We start from the raw sequence: 24573 nt of genomic DNA, 5'->3' as shown, positions 1-24573 counted from the left end.
ACTCGCCTGGTGCAAAGTACATGCAAGCTGGACGTTAGAAGACTGGAAGGTGTGCTGGTCAGATGAGTCACATTATTTACTCCACGCCATGGATGGTCATGTATGGATTTGGCGTCAACAACATAAGGCTCTTCATCCATCATGCATGGTATCAAAAGTGCAGGCTGGTGTAGGTGGTTGTATGGTGTGGGGCATGTTTCACTGGTGCATGTGGAACAACATGTCACTGGTCTCCGCTATCGTCAACTGCTTGCTGACTGTGTACACCCCTGCTATATTACACTTTTTACCGAATGGTGATGGTGTCTTCCAAGATGACAATGTGCCAAGCCACCTGACACTTTTGCAGGAATGGTTTGAGGAACACAGTTCTGACTTCCAGCATATCGATTGGCCTCCGCTCTCCCCCCCCCCCCCCCGATATCAATCCCATAGAACACTTGTGGGACACTATGGAAAGGCATATCAGGCATCTGGATACACCAATCACCACCATACCTGCATTGCTGACTGCATTACACACAGCTTGGTTGGCCATACCTCCCAAACGCTTTCAACGTTTTGTTGAATCAATGCCACGTCAAATAGCTGCTGTACTGAGGGCAAAAGGGGGACCTACAAAGTATTAGGTAGATGATCATAATTCAGTGACCACTCAGTGTATTTCCATATGCAAGATGCTAAATGGTCTAGAAATATACAAAAAATAGTTAGAAATCAAGGTTATCCACAATAAATATATTTTTTCCAGTAGATTATAAAGCATTACTGTTTTGACATTGTAATAGTATTTTATTATATGAAAACTAGAAGTAGCTCTATTACAATAGTACCACTCTAGTAAAGACCTTTAAAAAAATTCTATTTTGTGTGGTTTTGAGTTCTGTTTTATGTGGTTTTTTGTAATTAATTGTGTAACTAATTTTAACAATTTTTTTTAAATTTTTCTCACAGTCACTGGTAATATATATATTGCTTTCATTTTTATCTTCAGTGTAGTCCATGCAGTTTGAAGAAGAGAAAAGGCTTGAATGTTACCAGTGAGCCCCCCTCCTGTTGTTCTTGTACATCAGATTTAGTATATATTGTATTATGTATGTATATACATATATATAAAATGGACAGTATACATTAGTAATATGTTCTTTAGTACATAACTAGTTAACAGTACCAGTATTGCTATTCTCTTCTGAATAACCATGTGCTTAAGTTGTATTAGTAATGTAGGGAAGAAAAGTGTCTAAGTTAGGTGTTATAAAGCACCCTTCCTTTAAATATGTTTTGATCACAGATTTATACTTTCAGATCCCAAAAATGTGATAGTATATGTAAAATTTATTTACCATGTATGCTTCTAGCGTTTTGTGCTTCATTACGTTTTATCTGCTCTCATTTTTAGGGTGCAGCTTTTTCTTTTCTCATAATGATTTATTAATTACTTATGGTATTAAATTGTACATTGAAATGGAGGGGCTTGGGCTCTTGTACATGTATTCAGTGTGTGTGTGTTATCTACTTAAAAGCATGACACACGTAACTGAACTATTCTCATCAACATAAAATTATTAGATACTGTGATGATAATGGAGATTTGTTAACTTTGTTACAACTTGGTATTTTCACTTTATTCGGTGAAAAAGACTAAAACAGTAAATTATTTTTTAAAATCAATATTTCATATGTACTTCTGGTTTCCTCTTATTAAAACTTATTTGGCAGACATTCAGTATTTCTGAATGTTTCCTTTTCAGTGATATTCATGTTTTTTTGAAATATACATCTTGTATTTATAATTTGTGCCATAAAATTTGCATTTTTTGAACTAAAACCGTTGAATCCATAGAGTATTGCTAAGCAATATATACTATTAAAAAAATTATTCAAAATTAACACCAAATAACTTTTAATAATAATTTTTGATTACAAAATAATACTAAGCAGTGAAGGGTATGCTTTCAGTTTTTTTTATGATGCAAGTGTCATTAGTACACTAAAATATGAGCACCATTTGTGGCCTTCATGTTTTGAGTTAATCTTTCTAATGCAGCTAGAGGGATCTTAAAATCATAAATTGACATACACCAATTTCAGACAAATGCAATGTCTAACAGTTAGACACAGAATTGAAGCTTAACACATATGCTAAAAAAATTAAAAAAGATTATGCTACAGTTATATAATGTTTTAACTGTTTTGAGTTTTAACAGTTACGTTAACTTAAAAATTACATTCCATCTCTACTCTAAAGCATCTATATCATTTGCTAAATAATATATATAAAGGACTGCTTATGTTTTAAAAAAATTTTCATTATGTTCCATCACCACGGAGTTCTGCATCATGCAAGTCTTTTATAAAAAAAAAAAAAAAAGTAAATAATTAATGCCAGTGGTTAACATGTGTCACCACAAGTAAAGAGGTTGTGAGTTTGAGCATGTATTGCCACAAAAAATGCACAGTCCACTGTGAACTTTAGAACTGAATATCCGGCTGTCCTTAGCGATTCAATATGTATGCAATTGCAATGAATTTGTAAACTCTTCTGTCTTTAGCCATCTAGAGAAAAATGGAAATTTATACAGGTAGTTCCCAACTTTACGAATTAATTTGTTCCTACCGTGCTCTCGTAAAGCGGGAATTTTTTCCCATATACACAATGTTAAAAATAGGGGTTACGTTCTCAACAATGAAATTAGTTTGTTTAAAAAATGATTGATTTATCCAAAGAAAGGAAAACGTAGCCTGTAAAATCAAGCATATTATAATAATAAAGAAATTATTTATGACTTACAAATGTTTATTCTTATTAATCTTCGATTAAATGCACACTCGTTGATCACTCATTATTGGCTCAGCACTCGTTGGTTTGTTGCCCAAGGAGACATCTTCTTCAGAAATGCTTCAAGAGGCATTTGTTTCCAAAATAATCTTCTCTTTTCTTTATAAATTTAAATAACATGCATAAGCATTTTTTAACGGAACGCACAAATTGCAACTAACATGATTTGCGTGGAGTAACAAGTTTACGAAGCTTATAAAAAAAAAATAATAATAAATTTTCAGAATCTTCATTCATGTTTTTTTACGATTGAAGATTTCAGTAAAGGGGAAAAACATTTCACCATAATAACATAAAAAAACACAATTCCAGTTTATTGGGATTATTGCAAATGTAAGAAGATCGAGTTTACTACTCGTTTATAATTAGATGCACTAACAGAAAAGCCCAATAAACCAGAGAGTGCAAATTGTTTTTATTGTTTTATGGTAGTCACCTCCAGAAATATGTTTTAGAAAAATATCACGAAGGTGTTCAAAATTGATTCTTATAACAGAACATATGGTAACGATGCATTTTAATGATTTGAATTGGTAACTAATGCAATTTACACTATGAAAATGACCTTTCAGAGAGTTTATATAGCAAAAAGTTCAACTTCCGAGGTCGTGGAACGGATTAATATCATAAAGTGGGGGTACACTGTATCGTATAGCTATGAGCGTGGTTTGAAATGCAGTATTTATGAATGTTTAACATTCATTTTTTGCAATTAATGTTCATATTTTCGATTTCGTTGATACTTGAAAAAAAAAAAAAAAAAAAAACTCGTAAACCCAGGAACTCATAAAGCGGGAACTGCCTGTATATTTATTTATTTAAGTTATAGTTACTCAGCACATAAATAGTCTCTTGTATATATTATTTAGCCACTTGGTGAAAGTTACCAAAGAAGAGCTGTAAAATTTGTTATCAACTAAAATTTTAAGTGTTATCTTCCAAATTGTGCATTAAATGTATAGTGTAAATTTACACAGTGAAATGTAGCCTTCAAGTGATTTAAAAGTATGTTATTTACTATACATCATCTGTGAGACATTTTACAGAATCAAGTGCTGCTCAGGACATCGTTTTACAAGTTTCTTTTAATGATTTCATGATTGTGATTATTTTAAAACATAGTTGATATCATTTGATTGTTTTATCAAATTTAATATTCCTCTGAAATACTATTTGCTGTCCTCTGAAATAATTTTGAAAATCTTTGTCCTTTACGTAATCTGAACAAAGAATCAAATAACACAAAAAAACATTTTCATATAATGTGGAAAACTCAAGGGGAGTAGTCTTGAAATGAGATCCAAACAGTTGAACCCTGTTTTACCATTCCATTCCATCACCCATCTACTCAATCTGGAGCAACAACAGAGTTAAATTAGGGGAGGTTCTGCCTTGCTGAAAGATGAAATCACTTCACCCTCTGATCAGAGGAACCAAGCTTTTCAGCCACATCAGGGTAGCCTGGTGTGGCCAAACAGTTTGGTTTGGTTACAGTTGGGATTATCTTTTCCATAGATGATGATTTTGCTATAGAAGGGAACATCTTCCCTGTGTATTTATTTTAGGAAACCTTTTTTCTCTGTACGTTGAATAACATTTGGATGTGATATATTTCATCTAGAAAACATTAACAACAGAATTATTTAGAACTTTATAGATTGTCAGGCAGTGCTCATATAAAAATATACTGATAGTACTTACAATGGAGAAATTTCAAACAGTTGAACCCTGTTTATATGCACTAAACAGTTGATTAGTGCATATTTCCCTTATAATCATCACTTACGGCAATAGTATTTAGTGAGTGTAGTTTCTGTATAGCCACTATGTAGTAATACTGTAGCACAGTGGTTCCCAAACTACTGAGATCACGAACCCTTTCAAAAATCAAAAAAAGTTCACAGACCCCTTCAAATATCAAAAAAAAAAAGTTTGCGGACTCCAATATATAACGTATATTAGGCCTGACATAGCCCGGTGGTCAGGAGCAAGAGTGCATAGCACATTCCTTGAGTGGACCGGGGTTCAAACCCGTGACCACTAAATATGATAAATATTTGTATTGACGATTTATTGTAAACTCTACTGACTTGGTTGTCGTGCCAGAGTATAAACAGAAAAATTTATATGCACATGTTATATGCATGCATGTGTGTGTGTGTGTATATATATATATATATATACACACACATACAAACTACAGCAGCATTTAAATTTCAAATTTCAAATGGTACTCTTACATTTGATATTAGATGTAGTTGGAACTGCAGACTGTTATTACATCAAAGGATTCATTGTTCTAAGCAAAATTAATTTCAATGAATAATATATTGGTTTCAAACTTTACTGCTATGAGTGTTAAATATAATACACAGTACTAATAATCATTGAGAAAATAGTTGGTTTTCTCTCTGTCATTTGTATTTAAGTAAATAATTCAAAAAAGGGGGGGGTGTGTTGGGATGTAATGCAATGATTTATTTCCCCACCCCACTCTAAATTCTTAGATTTCTTTAGAATTCGAATATATGTATATGCAGATACAGATATTCCTATAGTACAGTAATCAGTTAATTTAATTAAATACAGTGTACAGCAATACATAGCACGGCTTCAATCAGTATGGGTTTCACTATAGTGCAGTTTATAATCTGCGACTGCGATTGATTATCAATTAATTTCATTCTTAGTCTACCTCATTACTATTTGTATTTATTATTTTTCTAACTAATCATGCATAATTATTTCTAATATAAAAAATCCTTATGATACCTACGTATCATTATTTTTCCCATTGAAACTAGTTCCCAATGCATTAACTGCACTGTACGAGGTATTCCTGTAATATAAAATTTACAGAAGTAATCTTTTGGTAGAACATTTAAGAATCTCACAAGATTCTAAGATATCCACACAAGTGTCATTTAAAATACTTATGACTGTCAAAATATTGACGGCATTTTGTAACGGGGCTGAGAAAAGTAATCTAATAAAAGTATGTAAGCTGGCTTGACTCAGCAGTTTGCCTAGGTAATTCAAGTTCAATTGCAAATTCAAATAGGATTAATCAATTTTAGCATAAATGAATTTATTTAAACATACCAAGTTGAGCATTTCTCAATTTATTTCAAAGCTCTGTGAGATGAAAATTACCTCTAACAAAAAATCTGATTATTATTATTTTATTTTTTGTAGTTTTTCTAATTGGCTAATATAGATTAAAAAATGTGATGGCCAGATTAAAGGGACTTAGTATAATATAAGCAATATATGCATTTTTCACATAGAAATCATGAAGTCTATCATGAAATTATGAAGCCATAAAATTCATAAAATGCTTTTTTAATGAAACCCAACTCAGAGGCAGTGAAATTGCAGTTATGTACAAAAATTATGATAAAGAATATTCAAATTTCATGTCCAGATCCACACCTCTAATAATGCTAATGTCTGTTGCATTGACAATATAACTGTGGAGAGTTTTTGCTCTTCTTGCAAATATTATAATATGAAATTGTTGAGCAAATCAAACCAGTGAATCCAGTAATGCTTATCCAATCTGTAGCACTACAATCAATCTTGGTAACTTAAGAAATTTTTTATTGACTTTGATATCATCTTCACATGTGGTTGGAGTGATATCAAGATTCACTGTATCATTAATAAAAATTGTAGGGAAGAAGTGTGGACACTACAGATGATAAAAGAATCAGATATTGCATTGCCAGCACATATGGAGGAGAATATAGGTGAAATAGAGTTCATCTAGTTGAGCAACCTCATTCAGTGCACTGCATAGATAAGTGTCAAATATGAATAAATTGGTTTTAATGGGCCTATCACTGAGGAACCCATTGTGCTCAGGATGCCCGAACCCCTTGGAGTAGTTGCCTAACTGTTAAGGCGCCTCCGTAGCCAGGTGGGAAGAAGCAGCAGTGTGTAACGCACGCTTCTTGATTAGACCGGGGTTCGATCCCGTCACCACCAAATACGGGGATGCGGAAAGATCAGGGAATGATCACCGCATATTCCCGGAGCAATATGGCCTTAGTTGCTAATGCTCCTAAAAACCAAATAACAAAATAACAAACTAACTGTTAACAGTAGATCCAAATATCTTTTGAAAATATTATTAATAGATTAAATAGTCCTGTGGTAATTTATGTGGACAGTGCTGCACGCATCATAAGATTTACCATAAAATTTAATGCTTGTGGCAATTGCCATAATAAACTCTTGGTATTGATCCCTTATAACTTTCATAAATATTGGCATTAGAAAGTAATTCCCATGTCTCTACATCGATCGTGTCAGAGTTTATATTCATTGCTTCTCTGACCACTTTATCAGTATCTTCTTCTGCCAGTTGTGTATTCACATTAGAAACATTTTTCCTACTATTTCCTTTCCATTCAGTTTCACGATCAGAACTTTATTTGGCCAGAAATTGACATTAAAGATTAAATGAATATATTTTCGTGATACAATGATGTATATATTGGTATGAGATTCAAGATGATGAGCATTTGTATAGGCTATGGCAATTGTGATGTTAGTGTTGCACTCTAAATAATGTTTAATGTTAGCTGGGGCTAGGCATTTTGCCAACAGTATGATAAAATGGTGAGCTAATTATATAACATTATCTTGGGCCCTTCCAATAACTTCCTGATTTCCAAGCCTATATCAATGCTCTGTTAGAATTAGTATTCATCCTGACATTAAAAATGTTTTTGTTTTGTTTTTGTGTTAATGGCAAGCTCAAATATGGAAAGTTATTGAAACCTATAGTATTGGGGATCAGTTAAGATTTAGACAGCCAAAAGAAATGTGACACTGGATTGGAATTTCTGTAAGTTGTAATTTTTAAAATCTGCAGGAAAGTTGTTCCAAAAAGTAAAGGGAAGAAAAGACTAAGTATGTTAATTCGGTATTAATTCCATGTTTCATTGTTTGGAGTTGAATTGCAAGTGAATATAATGCAAATTCTAACAGGGCTTAAAAGAAAAAATTGAGTGGAGATGCATGTGCAAGTTGAGAATAATATTGTGGAAATATCTATACAAAAAAGCAAGCAGCAGAAATTCACTTTGTGTAATTGGAGAAATGGAACTTGTGAAAAAGAATCCTTAATTAGCCCCTAATTTCTCTCTTTTGGATATGGTTCAATCTGAAAAAATAATTTTGAGCAACTTGTGAGGATTTTTTTTTTTTTTTTTTGTCATCTTTATAAAATACCTGCAGTCCTTAGGAGTTTTTCTTGATGGTGTCAGTTTGCAAGATTAGAATTGGCATATCTGAAGAAAATTTCTTAAAAGCAAAATTTGAGGTTTTTACTTATATAGAACTTGGATCCATATCATTGCTTATTTTCATACCAGTCTGGAATACTACACATATGACAGAGACATAATTTTTATCTGCATTTTTTTCTTAATGATGAATCTTATGATGTATTAACCCTGCTAATTTATTAAAAAATAATAATTTTTGAAAATATGTTATGGTTTTAAGCATATATTTATACAAGTAAATAATATGTGTACTTCTCCACATGGGTAATTGATTATTACTATTTAATCAGCTTATTTTATTTATTTATTATTATTATTTTTGATATATCAGTATGTCTCTGCTTTGATCCCCAGGTATTGCAAAATTATGATTACAAGTATAGTAAAATATTTATATGAAGTGAAACATTAATTCTTAAAATGCAGAGGTTTTTTTTTTTAATTATTAAAAATTGCTACAAAATCTTTATACTGATTTTGAGTTTGTTACTCTTAACAGACTTTCTAACAGACAATCTTAACAGATTCTTTGTTTTGAGTGAATGTTTATAATTTCTTCTGATATCTTGGTATTAATGAAATTAGTATTATATATAGTTTTTTATTTGTGGATTCATTTATTATTCTATCCTTATATTTAATTTACAAGGATGATTAAAAAGATTGAGAGAAATTACATTAAAATTATAAAACACTGTTTTATTGAGCTTTGATGATTATTTTTCTGATATAAACCCCATTCTTGTTCAATACGTTTGTCCCATCTCTCCATCCATATTCTAAATACTTTAGATGAGTAGTTGTTTTAGAGATGGTTTACAATACCATAAGTGGTATTTATTAATTCACTGTCTGATGGAAAATGGCAGCCCAACCTTTAGTTCAACCTTGAGCTTAGGAAATAGGAAAAAAAGTCACAAAGGCAAGGTCTAATCTACCAGGAGGGTAGGGAACTGTTATGATGCTTAATTCATGTAGTTTTCTAAAATGTATGTAATCTTGCATTGTTGTGATGCAATGTTACATAATGTTTTCAAATCAGGTCATTTCTGGCCTACTTTCTGATTATTTCTTTGCTGATTGTATATCACAAATACTAATATTGTCCAGATATAGTACAATGTTTTTCCACAGAATGAGTGTGAATAATGCCTTTCATATCAATCAAAAAAGTTAATGATCATATACTTATCGGCTGAATACATGGGCCATGCTTTCTCTGTAGGTGGAGAGATGTGCTGTATTTCCTCTGTAAACTTGGTTGTGAAGGAACCCTCTTGAGCACAATACATATTATTTCTGTCTAATCACTTCACAGACTGTAAGTGAGATATATTAGCATCAGCCAAAACAAAACAGAGCTGCTGAAACCATTTAAAGCCTTAAACACCTCAATCAGATCACCTTGCAGGTGCCTAGTCTCCAGATGCTGCAATTTGCAGAACTTAAGCCTTTCTTGGTAAGAGTGCCCCTTTGTTCCCCTCACCAATCTTGTTGCCCTTATATGTACTTGTTCCAGCAGCTCTACATCCTTCCTAAAATGTGTCCTCCAAATCTATATGCAGTACTCAAGGTGTGGCCTGACCATTGCCTTATGCAAAGGGATAATCAAATCCTTATTCCCGGTAGCAAAGTTCGTGTATATCATTGACAAGATCCCATGAGCTGCTCTGGCAGCCTGTCTGCACTACTCTGAAAACTTCATATCTGATGCACAATTACCCCCAAGTCTTTTTCATTTTCCACTACCTTCTAGTACCATGCAGTTGGTGCATCTCTGAGGTTACTGCTACCCATATGCAGTACATTGCGTTTGTCAATGTTAAACTTCAGTTGCCACCGCTCAACCCATCTTCCCAACTTTTCTAGATCCTGTTGCAGCCACATACCGTCTTTACTGTCATTAACAACCCTGCCAGCCGACCGGGCTAGCCGGGTGGGTAAAGTGCCTGCCTGGCAACCTAAAGGTCGCGGGTTTGAATCCTGCCGCGGGCTTGGATCACAGTACTGCAAAAACCTTGGGAGGTGCATTATGGCCACAGAAGCCGATGCGCCAACAACTAAAAAAAAAAAGCCCTGCCAGCCATTGTATCATCTGCAAACTGGGACATTAAGCCTGATATCAATGGTCCCAACACTGAACCCTGAAGGGGACATGGTTTTAATATATTTTAATATACAACTCTGTTACGCTGTTTAAAATAAAACTGTATTAGATAGTATGAATCATAGCTGTAATACTCAATACGTTCTACGTTGATAATAATATTTGTAAAATAATAAGAGGAGTTTACCTCAATATAGTACGTAGAACACTTCCGTATGATACCCTCCAGAAATTAAAACGAAAAAATCGACAATTTACTGGTACATTAGAGTAAAATATAAATAATTAAAAAACCAATTTAACACAATTTAAATCAATTTAAAACAATTAAAAATCAAATTAACGCAATTAAAAGAATTAACAAAAATATTCAAAACGATTTTCCTTCCTGAAGCTGACAACGCTTTTCGACCGTATGTCATGATCACAGGAATGAAAATTACCGAATCGGGTTAAACCTGAAACTTAAATAGTGATTATTTGTCTTCGTGCATGCGCGTAAAGGTCCACACATCGGAGATCAAATGTGGCCGCCGAACATTAACAGAATTCTTGTGTAATTTAATTTCTACCTACGTGCTTCTCGTTCAGCAGCGTCAGAATTAGCCTTTCATGCCATTAATGATAAACATACTTTTTTATTTAACGAGGCCAAAATACTTAATGTTCAACATAATTATACGCGACTATTAATTGCAGAAACCGTAGAAATTAAATTACACGAGAATTCTGTTAATGTTTGGCGGCCATATTTGATCTCCGATGCATGGACCTTTATGCACATGCGCGAAGACAAATAATCATTATTTAAGTTTCAGGTTTAACCCAATTCGGTAATTTTCATTCCTGTGATCATGACATATGGTCGAAAGGTGTTGTCAGCTTCAGGAAGGAAAATCGTTTTGAATATTTGCGTTAATTTGATTTTTAATTGTTTTTAATTGGTTTTTTAATTATTTATATTTTACTCTAATGTACCGGTAAGTTGTCGGTTTTTTTTTCCGTTTTAATTTCTGAAGGGTATCATACGGAAGTGTTCTACATACTATATTGAAGTAAACTCCTCTTATTATTTTACAAAAATAAAACTGTGTAAATTATTTACAATTAAACTTCTAAAATTATACCATAGAAGCTTTTGACGATGAATACTGTCTTTCTGAAATAATTGTTTTGAGTCTGGTGGCTTCTTAAGTACACTGGCAAGATACATGATTGAATCATGTGGTCTCACAGTGCTTTATGGAAAGGGTCTGTGTGTTCCTCTGTTTCCGGTCGTGATACATTTCTCACTTCCAACCATCAGTCATATTGTTGATCTTTTTCATACATGATGATTGCTGCCAAAGGGGTTTATGTGGTGTGTTTTGCCATACATATTCAATAATAGATAAACTAAAATCTCCATTGCGTATGACATTCAATTGGTTTTCCAGGAAGTCCCTTTGGTGGCTCTTTACCTTTCTGTTATAGCTGCCATCACATTCTTTACAGTCATTCTTGTAAATTACCCCATTCCTGGACATTCCTGGTGGGGGATTCATATGTCTATATTATATGTGATTATACATCTTTAATATTCAAGTTGCTATCTCTGAGATTCCTGGATAGAATGGGATGCAAGCCACAAAACAACAACAGGATTCTAAGCTTAATTGATAACAATAACCAATGAAACAAGAATGTAGCTGTTCAGTGCTGTTTATGAAAAGCAGAAATATGTACATAAAAGGTAGAAGTGGACAGAAATAAAACATTGAAATCAAGCAATATACAGTGCTCTAATTTGACTGTCATAATGATTATGGAAATTCATGCAAATCATTAAAAATTAAAAACAAATAAGAAAATATTAAAATCAAGAATTAGAAAAAGGTTAGTGCTCTACTGAAAAATAGTCAGATAGGTTGGATTTTCTTTTTTATTTCTCAGAGTAATGACACCATGTGAACTGTACAAAGAAACAGCAGTAAGACATGCAGTGTGTTTAATGGTCATTAATTTGAGATGTTATGTAATCACTTCTATTCCACACTCATAAACTGCAGTAAGGCAAAAAAAGTGATGACAAAAACTGATGTGCCTGATTACAATAAATGTTGTTTTTTCTATACATTAATATACCGTATTTGACTGCATATAAGACGCATGGGCATATAGGATGCACCCCCATTTTAAAAAAAGTTTTAGTATATTTAGGCATTTATTCTAATGTGTATAGTAGAAAAAAGCTCATCCTAAACATGTGATCAGAACAGCAAGAAAAATACTAATACTGTATAATAATACATTATTTAATTATTATTAATTTACCAATACAGCAATTTAAAAGAGAAATAAAAGTATCTTAGCTACATTAGAAAATATTTTATATGATGCACACTACCACTAGAATTGAAAATGAACAAAAAGACAGTGAAAGAATGGGAAAAAAACATTAGTGTTCTGCAAACAGAAAGTTCAGCCATTTTGAAAACCAAAAAAATCATTGCCTTCAAATCCCAAAAACTCTTCCTTACTAATGTTGGTATCACTATCTTCAAATAATGCAGTGTCATCAAGGGCATTACTAATTCCAGTCTTCTTCTTTATAATTATTTTACCACTTATATTTTTCCAAGATTCCTTAACCCATTCACACGCCTGTGCAGTTGTGGCCTCTTCATTTTTCCTGTGGGTGTGAGGTCATGATCGAGTTCTCCCATCCATTTGTTCCACTGTTCTCTCATATTTTGCTTAAATGGCTTGTTTATGGACACATCCAAAGGCTGCAATTAGCTTATTAGTCCACCAGGAATGAAAACTACCTGTGTATTCAATTCCCTCACCCTCTGTTTAATGATTTCAGTTCTATGGGCTTTGAACTGGTCCCAAATGAGAAGAAATGGTTTCCTTAAGAGACCACCAGGACACCGTTTATCACGTGAGAAAATTTCCTTGATCACATGTTCATATTTTCCACTACCTGGAAAAACTACTGCAATTTTCAGAGGTTTGAAAGTTTTTCCTCTAGTATAGAGCTAAGATGATCTTAGGTCTATACTAAGATGATCTCTCCATTCAAAATTTCATTAAATTTGGTCCAGTACAAGATAAATTAAACTGGAATAAATTTTCATATTTTATGAAAATTCATTCCAGTTTAATTTTCACATGATGGTTTTTCATTCAAAAATTTTTGGAATAACTCCAGTAAAAACATTATTAATGTAAAAAATTGTGGTAGTTTTGTGCCATCAGCACAGCAGGCCAAAACTGGTATACTATTAACACCATTCTTTATTTTATTTCAGTCACCCACAATGATTACAATTCATTGTCATGGTTATAGTCACTTCACACTCAAAGTACACTACTGTACACAGAACTAACTGGCCCACCGATTGTGCCACCTTTTAAAGGATCGGTAAACTATTGAGAAATCTGGAGAAGAATCTTGAAGCTTCCATCACCTAAGACTTTTCCTGTGTTCCCTGGCTTTTGAAACTTCTTGGAACTGATTTCAAACAACTCTGCAAGTCCAAAAGTACCCTAGGGGGTCCCATTATTCTTCAGAAACAAAAATATTCTGACCGAATGGCGAAATACAACCTGCCCACTTGCCTCTGCCGATGAGGAAGGGCTCACTTCCACATATAGGATGCAGGGTGATTTTTTAAGGCATTTTTTCGGAAAAAAAAGTGTGTCTTATATGCCGTCAAATACAGTATGTTTGATCGGGACTTCATAAAAGTAATAATAATATGTGAATGCTAACACTACAGTAAGCGGTGTGCATTGTACTCATTTTGTTCCCTGAGAATTATCAAAAATATGCCATCAATGAATAATTTACAGATCCAAACTTGATAGAGTAAGTCTCTCCTTAAACCTTCCTCCAACTCTTTCATTACCGATAACAAAATCCCATAGCCAAACCACATATTTGTTTGTATATTATATTATTAAAAACAAAGGTGGTGTTATTTAAGTGCAAAACTCAGCTTCACAAATATCAGTATTCTGACTTTCATCCTCTCAGAGATCCCCAAGTCCTTTGTTAAGGTTGTCTCCACACACTAGTACTTCTTACTCCTGGATGTTCATCTTCTGAACACATTACACAAACTATAGGTTTGAACTGATAGATTCATCAAAATTTCCCATCAGTAGTTTAATAATGCTGGCAATATATTTTGACAACTTACATTATGTATTTTGGAATGACTGTAGACATGGTAATTGGCATCCTGAAGCATGCAACTTCCAATAAATGTCCTTGTCAGTCTTCTTTTTGTGTAGCCATTTGTTGAGAGAGTTCATCTTAGTTTATAGACTCATCAGAGAATTACTTCTGATTATTTTATAAGTGCTATTGTTCACCTAACAATTTTCCAATGATTTTTTTTATATTCTCTTTGCTCCATGACATCAGTTCTGCAGTCTTTATCAGCTGCTGAGATGATAATTTCTAGGTCATGTTTCAAAGTTTTGTAAAGCTTGACTTTGACTTGTGCTTAAATTTGGCACTGCTTTTCTCACCAAATTGAGACAGCTATTGAATTTCTGCTATAGTTTCTTCTGGGAATTTGCGGAAAGCCTTCTGTATCCCCATGACATTTTTTGTGGTGGGTGGGGGAATTCTGGAGTGTTACCACAAATTCTGTAGCTACTTTCGGTGCGTGAAATTATTTTTACATTAATTGTTTTTGACTTAAATTAAGTACCCCGTTAAAATTACCACAAATTCTGTAGCTACTTTCGGTGCGTGAAGTTATTTTTACATTAATTGTTTTTGACTTAAATTAAGTACCTCGTTAAAATTGCTCACCCATTCCATCCATTATATCTGTTTCATTCTTCCTCTAACTTCCAGAATTTATTGATTTGTCTATACCTTATGAACTCAGTAGAGCAGCTGCCCAATTAATGTAGGTAGCCAATAAAGAAGTGACATTTCATTAGTAAATTATTGTTTAAAAGTTTCTAATTCTCACCTTTTTAAATCTTATGTTCCTAGCATGGCTCTCTTATTCATAAACCTAAAAGATGCATTTGAAACTGCACACAGTGTGACCCAAATTCCAGTCTCAATAAATAAATTTTCTGTTTATACTCTGGGACGACCACACGGTTGGAGGAGTTCACAGGGTAGAGAGAATACAAGAAACAGCACCGTATTCAGCAGTCACGGCCTTGAACCCAGGTCACTCAAGGCACGTGTACTTATGCACCCGTGCCCCTGACCACTCGGCTACGGCGGCCTTTGGCTGTCTTGGTATACCATTTAAATAAAAATTGTTTTTTAAAAGGAGCTTAGCAGTTCTCTAAAATATTAATAGTTCTTATTATATTAAGGAGTAATCAGCCACTTAACTCAAATACAAGTTATTTAATTTGGATGATTATAAGTTGATAAATTAGTTGTGTTTTAAATTATGTTAAGAATGTCATTTAAATTAATATCACTTAAATATTCACCAGGTAAATATTTTAATATCTAAGCTTAAAAATAAATTTCATTTAGATATTTACATTCGTTTATGAGTTAAGTTGCAAGTACAATGCCATGACTAATGAAAAAAAGGAAACACTAAGCCAGGTTACAAACCAAAATTAATCTTAAAAAGTGCAAATTCCTGCTCTTTTTTAAGGCAAAACTGCACCTCAGTAAGGTGTAGTTTTTGCCTGTGTACCAAGTTAATCTAAAAATAAAATGAAATAAAATAAGGACGACAAAACAAAGCAACACTCCCCTCTGGCAGCACTAATGAACCCCCCCCCCCTCCACCACCACCACCAAAAAATGAGCACCACTTTTTATAAATGGAAATGGGAAACTCACAAGCACTACATTTTAAAGAGAACGTTGAGTGCTTGTGAACTCCAAAAAGGATCATATCATATTTTGATCATTTACTGTTATCATCATTAATTTTTATCATTATTGATGTTTGGTTTGTTATATTTTCTTATTTAACCTATAGAATGTGATGGCCATAGTTTACTTTTTACTTAAGTTTGAATCCTATTTATTATTTAATATCTGGTTCTGATCGTATAGAGAATATCCATTGGCTCTTTGTTGAATAGCAGTCAATGACTAAATACAATCCTTTTTTTTTTTTAGTTCACAGGCACTGATATCTCCTTTTAAAAGGTAATGCTTGTGAGTTCCTAGTTCTTTCTACAGGTTATTACAAAGTAGCTTAACAAATTTAAACATCTACAAGCACCATAATTTTGAAAAATTTGAGGAAGACAAATACATCAAATTAAAGAGGAACACCTAAAGTTTTGATGAACTATAGTTTTTAATATGGTCACTAGCAGTTATTCAACAAACATCCAATTGAAAATCATGTTCTTCTGTGTTTCCAGGGGTTACTTTTGCTATAGCAGCAGTGATTCTGGCCTTCAGTTCAACCATATTCTTTGGTAATGGTGGTCAATAGACCATGTTTCATATAATTCCAAAGATAAAAATCTGTTGGCGTCGAGTTTGGGGATCGTGGAAGCCAATGAATATCACTCAAACGACTAATCAATCTTCCTTGGAAGTGCTCATCCAATCATGCTGTTACTTCTCAATAATAATGAAGTAGTGTACCATCTTGTTGAAAGAATAATTGCTCATTGGGATCATCAGCAATGATTTGTGGTATCAAAAAATTTTCAAGCATATTGAGATAAACAATCACAGTGATCTTTTTCCATTAAAAAAGAAAGGCCCATAAACTTACCCTGAACTCAAAGCACAGAACACGGACTTTCAGGCTGTCACAAACATGTTTAAGTAAGCACTCACCTGGTTTTTCTGTGCACCAAACATGAACATTAGATGTGTTCACATAGTCACTAACATGAAATGTGGATTCATCACTGAACACGATATGCTCAACCAGTCGTTTTCATCATCATGTCTTGCCTGCATTTCCACACAGAAATTGGCATGCTTCACTTATGTCTTCATTTGTGATTGTTTGCACATCTTGATAGCAGTAAGGCTTCAGCTGAAAGCAGTTGGTTGTGGTAGCACAGTTCATGACTTGCACATGTGATTTTCTCAGGCTTTCTGAGCAATGTACATCTCACTTCCTCCTCTGTTTCATCACCTCACACTTGTTTGTGCTATTGATACACAGAATTTCTGCTGGGAGGATTCTTCTTAAAATGAGTGTGAAATCATCTCTAAATTGCTATCTTACCACCTGTTGTGGTTATCTTACCACCCTGTACTCATTTATTTTATCTACAACACTGCTATCAGAATATGAAATTGTTAAGCTACTATTTATTATTCATTTACAAAAATTGGTACTCATTCTTTGGTGGGTGTGCAAGTCCTTAGGTCGACAGTCATGCATTTCTGCTGCTGGAGTTGATTGTTGATTTGCTTTTCTTCCTTATTTTATTTTTAGGTTGGCTTGGTACATAAAAGCAGAATCAAACCTTACTAAGATTAGCCTTAAAAAGGCAGCAGAAATTTGCTGTTATTTGTAACATGGTTTAGTGTTTCTCATTTTCATTTGTCTTAGTAACATTACACATCAATCCCTATATCACTACTATTTTTAAACAGTATTGGCACACTAGAGATACATTTGCAGTATTATTCAGATATTAGAAAAAACTTTTTTAGAAAACATAATTTTCTTAATTGTTTCTTAGATAATTAGAAATACTTAGGGCTGTATATTAAAAAATAAATCACTATTTATTCCTAATGCTGTTATTGATTTATACTGATTCTTCAAAATTATTTTTGAATAACACTAAATAAACAAATATTTATTTTATAATCAACCATGTCCAAATTTTTTTCATAATTGTAAAGAATTTCAAAGCAGGTGAAATCAATAATATATTTTTGGGCCCTTTCACAGGAAGCTAAGATCTTATTTTTATAAGTGATAAATTTCAAAAATAATATTATTTTGTGGGAGTTAATTGAGCCACAGAACTGTTACACTGACTTTATTATTATTATTATTAGCCGTATGGTGCAAGGAAGCCTTAGGTTTATGCTGCACCAGCCAAAAAAAAAAATTCCTGTGTTACCCTGAGAGAGTCAGAAGTAGAAGGGAATCACCAAGAAAGAGAAGAATGGTTGATATCCATCTCAGGACCCTGGGTTTTCCAAGCCCATACTGACTAGATGTGAGCCCCCGGGGTCATTATATTCATTACGTTATAATTAACATTGAAATCAGTAATCATTTGCAAAATAGAAAAATAAAAATATACAGACAATATGGTATTTAAAAAAAAAAGGAAAATTAAATACTATCATCCTATGTAATGTTAAAATATTGCATTTTATAGTTTGAGTTGCAGTTGTTATGCTGTATATATAGTTCTTGTTTTGTTATTTAAATGCAAAATGTGATGCATTTTGTTAGTAAATTTTTAAATTTCCTAGCATATATATGAATGTTGTTAAAAGTCTTTTAATTTGTTTCTTCTATATTTTATGTGTATATATATATATATGTATATATATATGTGTGTGTGTGTGTGTACATACATACATACACACACACACACATGCTCATGCACTTGCTGTATTCATATAGTGAACTGCTGCCGAAATATTAAATACTGTATAATCATTTGTTGTAAAAGCAATGTTAAAGGCTAACAATTACTGAATGTCCACCTCTGATCATACTTTTTAGCATTTACTCACATTTCCAGTATTATTATTGTTGATAGTTTGATGTCTACAAGATTGTATTGTTATGAAACTAAAAGGTTGTGGGTGTGTGCGTACATACGTGTGTGCACATGCACACAATGCACAAGAATATAACTTCTTTTACATGGTACAAGCACAGGAATATAAATGGCCACACTTGTTCAAACAGAAGTTTTTGATAGTCTCCTACAGGAGTGATATATGTTATGTGTTAAAGGAAAATAAGCATATACATTGGTAGAAACATCATATAGCCATCAAAACAAGATTTACATTTAACTAACTACGGTCATACCAGTTTAGCATATGTCATTATGGAGTGATTTAATACTAATTTAGCAATCGCACATAATCAGTTTACTTCAGTATTTTCAGTTTGTTTTACACTGATGATGGTGTTAAATTATTTTGTCTTGTTTTTTAATTTATTGCAAACATCAAATTGTAAGATTGGACTTAACATAGACTAATCATTATGAAATTATTGGCTTCATCAAAATATTCCATATTAAGTTCATAGTTAGCACTGTAAAAAAAAAAAAAAGTGCAGCCATTATCAACCCACTGCAGGATGGAAGCCTCCTCAACAATTCATGTTGAGGGAAATGGACCATAATCTGCCACGCTGGTCCAGTGCGGGCTGGCAGATCGACCGTATTCAGCAGTCAGGGGCTTGAACCCCGGTCTACTCAAAGAGCGTGTGCTACTGCACTCCCGCTCCTGCCCACTCGGCTACGGAGGCCGTCTCTGTATATATTCTTATTTCTTCCTGTAATTTGATTTTGCCATTTTTCTGTCAATTTTTTTCAAACATGTGCACAGTCACTCATATACAACACACACAAAATACTTTTTTTATAATAAGAATCTTACTAAGTGATATACCTCCATCCATTATTCCTTCTAAGCTGGTTTGGCTTTAATAGTACTTAGAGAATTTGTACCTGTTTTGCTACCAAAATGATTCTTTGATAATTGCTATTTTAAAGATGAAATTGAGAGTGCACTCCTCTTTCCTTTTCAATTCAGATAAAAGTAGTTATAAACATTTATAAGAAAGGTTAATTAAAAATACTAGTTTTAGAATAAAGTCAATGAACACCATAAATAGGGGGAAGGGAAAGAGGAAATTTTAGATATTTTTTAACTTTGATACCCATATAAATGTTGTGGATAATCTCAAATGTTTGATTTAAAAAAAAAACCAAAGAAAGAAAGAAAATTCAAATAAATTAGTTCCTGAACAATACTGCAACAGATGGAAAGACATTTGCACACTTTTTTTTATATATATGTAAATCATTATTTGGAACTTTGCAACAGAAATGTAGAAATGTGATAAAAATTAGGTTAAGTCATCTCTTCAGTTATAATCAGAGATCTTTGAGAATTCTCCAAGCATAAGGATTTGGAGACTGTGCTTTCAAATAAACACCTGTTAAGAAATGCAAAATTTCCAAGATGTATACATCTTTCAGTATTAAGGGCAGTATATTGCACCTGTTAGAATGCACAGTGAATCTCACAGTAGTACATTTATTTTATTTTATTTTCTGTTGGTTTAAGAATTACTTTGAACAAGCTTTAAATTTTAAATACAGAATTATTGCAGATGTTCTTTACACATTATTGTGACCAAACCATATGCATAAAATAACATCAGATTTAGTTTTAATCTATAAATTTAATGATATCATTTCATCTAGAGCAAAAGATTACCTGCATGGTATATTGGCTATTGGCAGTCAATAACCCATGATTGTAGATGCTTGATTTAAAACACGTGTTGCAACATTTTTTAATGTGAAACTTGATCAAAGATGAGGTATGCATCTTGCCTCTTCAAAAAATATGAGTAACATGAGTCATCACATCTCTCTTTGATGCAGTACCTATTGGCAGAGAGAGAACACAAGAAAAAAAATGAATGAGTAATATTAAGAAGTGCAAAACACCCTGTTCTAAAAGAGAGTATTGCACAGTAAAACCTGCTTTAAGTTGGCCTCTGTTAAGCTGTGAATTTTTATCTTTCCTCTGCTAAATTCCTCTTATATGGCACCCTCTGTATAAGAGAGTGCATATAAGATGACATAATACTTACCTGTATTATGTAAGCAGAAAACATTGCAATAAGTATTCCATTTTGTTTTGACTGATAATCTCACCTGTATTAAGAAAGCAATTTTATTGAGTCAACAGGCAAGTTTTGCCTATTGACTCAATCAACAGGCAATGCAACATTACTGTAGTTTTAAAATATAGGTTAATAGTTAAGGTTAATAAATAGTTAGTTATTAATTATCAATATAAAACAGATATCACAATCCATTAGTGTGCAGTGCAATGAAGGGGAGCTTTAAAATGTATAAAAAGATTGAAGTTCTTGATGGTTATTGAAAAATGCTTTTTTCAGCCATAACTACCATTGTTAAATGATATGAGAAAAAACCTTAACCAACTAAAATTACAATTTTTTTTTACAAAAAATTTTTATATTTTATTTTATTTTATAATGGCAACAGTTTCTTTGTTAATAAAATTTCTAAATTAAAGTTACATAAAATAGGTCATATACTTTTATTAAACACTGAATTTTTACTAATCCCTAGACATAGTACTTAATGCAGGTTTTACTCTAGGTAGCTAAGTTAGATTAAGCAAAGTGGGATAAGAGTTTAAATATGAACTTAATTTCCTCAAATTTTATCTGGAATGAACATCAGTATTTATAGTCTTAAGAGAAATTTCCAAAAGACTTTCTGCTCATTGATAAATGATTTTTTGCTACCCTGTGTATGGTTTGATTACTTAATCAAATACAGATACTTTTGATATTTTAAGGAGTCCTTATGTGCTGTAATGTAATAACTAGATCGTATGTATAGCTTAGCTTAATTAAGCTAAGCTATACATACGATCTAGTCAAATACAGATATCATTAAATTGCAAATAAAGGATATTTGTACTAACCCAATATATAACTTACCTATTTTAAATGCTTTGTAATGTGTTGCACTATGCGTGTAATAGTTGTGTCAGAAAAATTATTTAAATTTAGCAAAACTCATGTTTGAAGGCTATTTACTAAAATTAATTTATCTATTTATCATTCATTGGAAATGTGTGAATTCTATTTCTTGATCTCGCCTAGTTATTACTCCAGCACATATACACTATTTGTTGTAAATTTAATACTTAATAATCTGTTGAATCTCTTTAACATATGCATTCTAAATTGTATCCAGGATTAACAATGACCAGGATTTTAACTGCCAAAGAGATGGAGAGAGATTATATTAAAATAAAGCTTGCTGCTTGGGCGGGGACTAACTTTGAAAAACTAGTTTACATTTACTATAATTGTAAATCACTGTAGATCTTTTCATTTTCAGTTTTTTCTATGCACCCAACAATCCTAGTTCTTCAAAGCACTGCCCATGAAAATTGCTAACTTTTACCAGTTTTTGGAGATTTGATAATACAAAATAAGAAAGAATTTGTGTACCTTTTGTGAGTTTTTCATAATACAGTAAATGTGCATGAATCATGGTACTTATCACAGTATTAAATGCGTATTTTTTCAGTGAATAAAAACCAAATTATTAATTGTAACTGGCCTCCCTCAGTTACATTTTTTTATGCGATAAGTTTTGTGTATGTACTGTGCTGAGAATCTAAATAAAATTTGTCCCTCAGTGTTTTAAACAGTGTTTTTATTTAACACAAACATGTGATTATTTTTACATGACCATTTTTTTTCCCTTTTAACAGGAAAAAAAGAAGTGCATGGTGATGAATGTGTGAATATTTCTAATTAAAAATATTTCTCTTGTCAAAACTATACCCTGCTATTGAAATACAACATATTAATTTGTCATGGTAATAAAAAAAAAAAAAAAAAAAAGTTTGTCTTATTTTTCCCCGCCTCAGAGTGATACTGTATTATATTAGTAGTGGAAAATGATGCCTGATACAGCATCAGACAAAAAAAATTTCCCTATTACCTCTCCATCCCCTATAAATAATTTAATTTTTTCTTAAATATATTAAACTACTCAATCAGATATAGCAGTTGTGTGGTTTCCAAATTATGCAATTTTCGGAATCAAAGCCTTGGTAAGCATACAATTTTGTTTCCCTAGCTAATCTTGTTGCTCTTCTCTGCACTGGTTCCAAGAGATCTACATCCTTCCTAAAATGACACTTGACTCAATGACCCAAGATTTAATATTGACTTTATATAGAAGAATAATTATCTCATTAGCCCTGCTGGAAAAATTGTATATCATTGACAAAACCCTATCAGCTGTCTTAGTAACCAATCTGCACTGCTTAGTGAACTCCATACCTGCACAGTTACTCCAGGCCTTTTTCATTCTCTACTGCCCTGGATCTGGTGCCACACGATATGTTATTCTGAGATTACTGTTACCCACATTCAGTACCTTGATTTGTCAAATGTTACACTTCAATTGTCACTTCTCAGATACCTTGATTATTGTGCCACCCTGCCAAATGTAGTGTCCTCTGCAAACTTCAAGCCTGATAGGTCTTCGTTAGTATCATTAATAAATACAGAAAACAATGTACCCAACACTGAACTGTATAGCACTCCACTAATAACATTAATCCGTGAAGAGAGCAGTGTCTTTTCCATCCCTTTATCCATAGCAGTAACTTGCCTTTCATGACAAAATGCAGATGAATTAATGAGGCTTATGGCAGAGAAGAAAAATGCATGGGATGCATATAAGGCGACACAGAAGCCTATGGCAGATATAATCGAGGTTAGGCAGGCAAAGGCAGATTATGAGAAATCTTTGGAAAAAGATGCAAAGAAAAACAGCAAAGAGTTCTTTACTTACGTAAACTCTTGAAGGAAGGGGATGAATTGGGTTGATCCACTTGACATCGATGGATTGACTATTGATGACCATGCTCAGTAGCTGATAAATCAGAGTATTTTGCATCTACATTCACACATGCAGAGTTATTCGAGGGAATGCCAGAAGCTTCTCAAACTCTAACAGGTAGCTAAGTGAGTTTGTAATAAATGAGAGCAAAGTGGAGGAGAAGTGGTTGAAGTTAAACATAAGGAAGGCACTGGATTTTATCTATCCAATTATATTGAAGGAGGCGGCAAAGGAAATAAGCAAACCCGTAACCATAATTATGAGACCTTCCTTGGACTCGGGAGACCCCCATGGACAAGGTCTGCAAATGTATCCCCAATTCATAAAGGGGTTTCAAAAGGTGACACAAGTGACTATAGTCCTATTTAGCTTGTGTTCCAGGAAAAATAATGGAGCAACTGGTTAAATAAGTACTGCAGAAACATCTAGACAAGAATACAGGTATAGTTCAGACTCGGCATGAATTTGTTATGGGGAAGTCTTGTCTCACCAATTTGGATAATATGATGTGGTCACAGAGTAACTGGATGCAAAAAATAATTTTCATATTAGCATTAGTAGAGGCATACAATGCAAGAAAGCAAGCTTATGCAGCATCAGCCAAGGAAAAAAAAAAAAAACTTCAATTTCGCCCCTCCTTTCGTTTGAAATACCTGTCCAGCTGAGCCTTAAATGTATTTAGGCTATCAACTTCCACGACAAGGGATGGAAGTCTGTTCCACCTACCAACCACCCGCCGGCTA

At 33.0% G+C, this 24573-nt stretch overlaps 1 protein-coding gene across 3 annotated transcripts in view; it reads left to right on the top strand.

The window, feature by feature from the left end:
- The window catches only part of NFAT (nuclear factor of activated T cells 3), a 283391-nt gene extending 264931 nt beyond the window's left edge, over window positions 1–18460 (top strand). For 2 of the 3 annotated variants that reach the window (XM_090369108.1, XM_090369107.1), the window contains exon 9: window positions 18216–18460. In XM_090369108.1, the coding sequence (XP_090225234.1) occupies window positions 18216–18373 (158 nt within the window). In that variant the 3' untranslated portion in view covers window positions 18374–18460. Of the gene's footprint in view, window positions 1–994; window positions 1502–18215 lie in introns of those variants that run through there. The other variant, XM_090369109.1, reaches the window with a different exon arrangement.
- Window positions 18461–24573: the final 6113 nt, after the last annotated feature.

This window comes from Mastigoproctus giganteus, chromosome 2 (assembly GCF_048544385.1).
Source record: "Mastigoproctus giganteus isolate SK-2022 chromosome 2, ASM4854438v1, whole genome shotgun sequence".
Taxonomy (NCBI): Eukaryota; Metazoa; Arthropoda; class Arachnida; order Uropygi; family Thelyphonidae; genus Mastigoproctus; species Mastigoproctus giganteus.
This window is presented reverse-complemented; position numbering and strand designations above follow the sequence as displayed.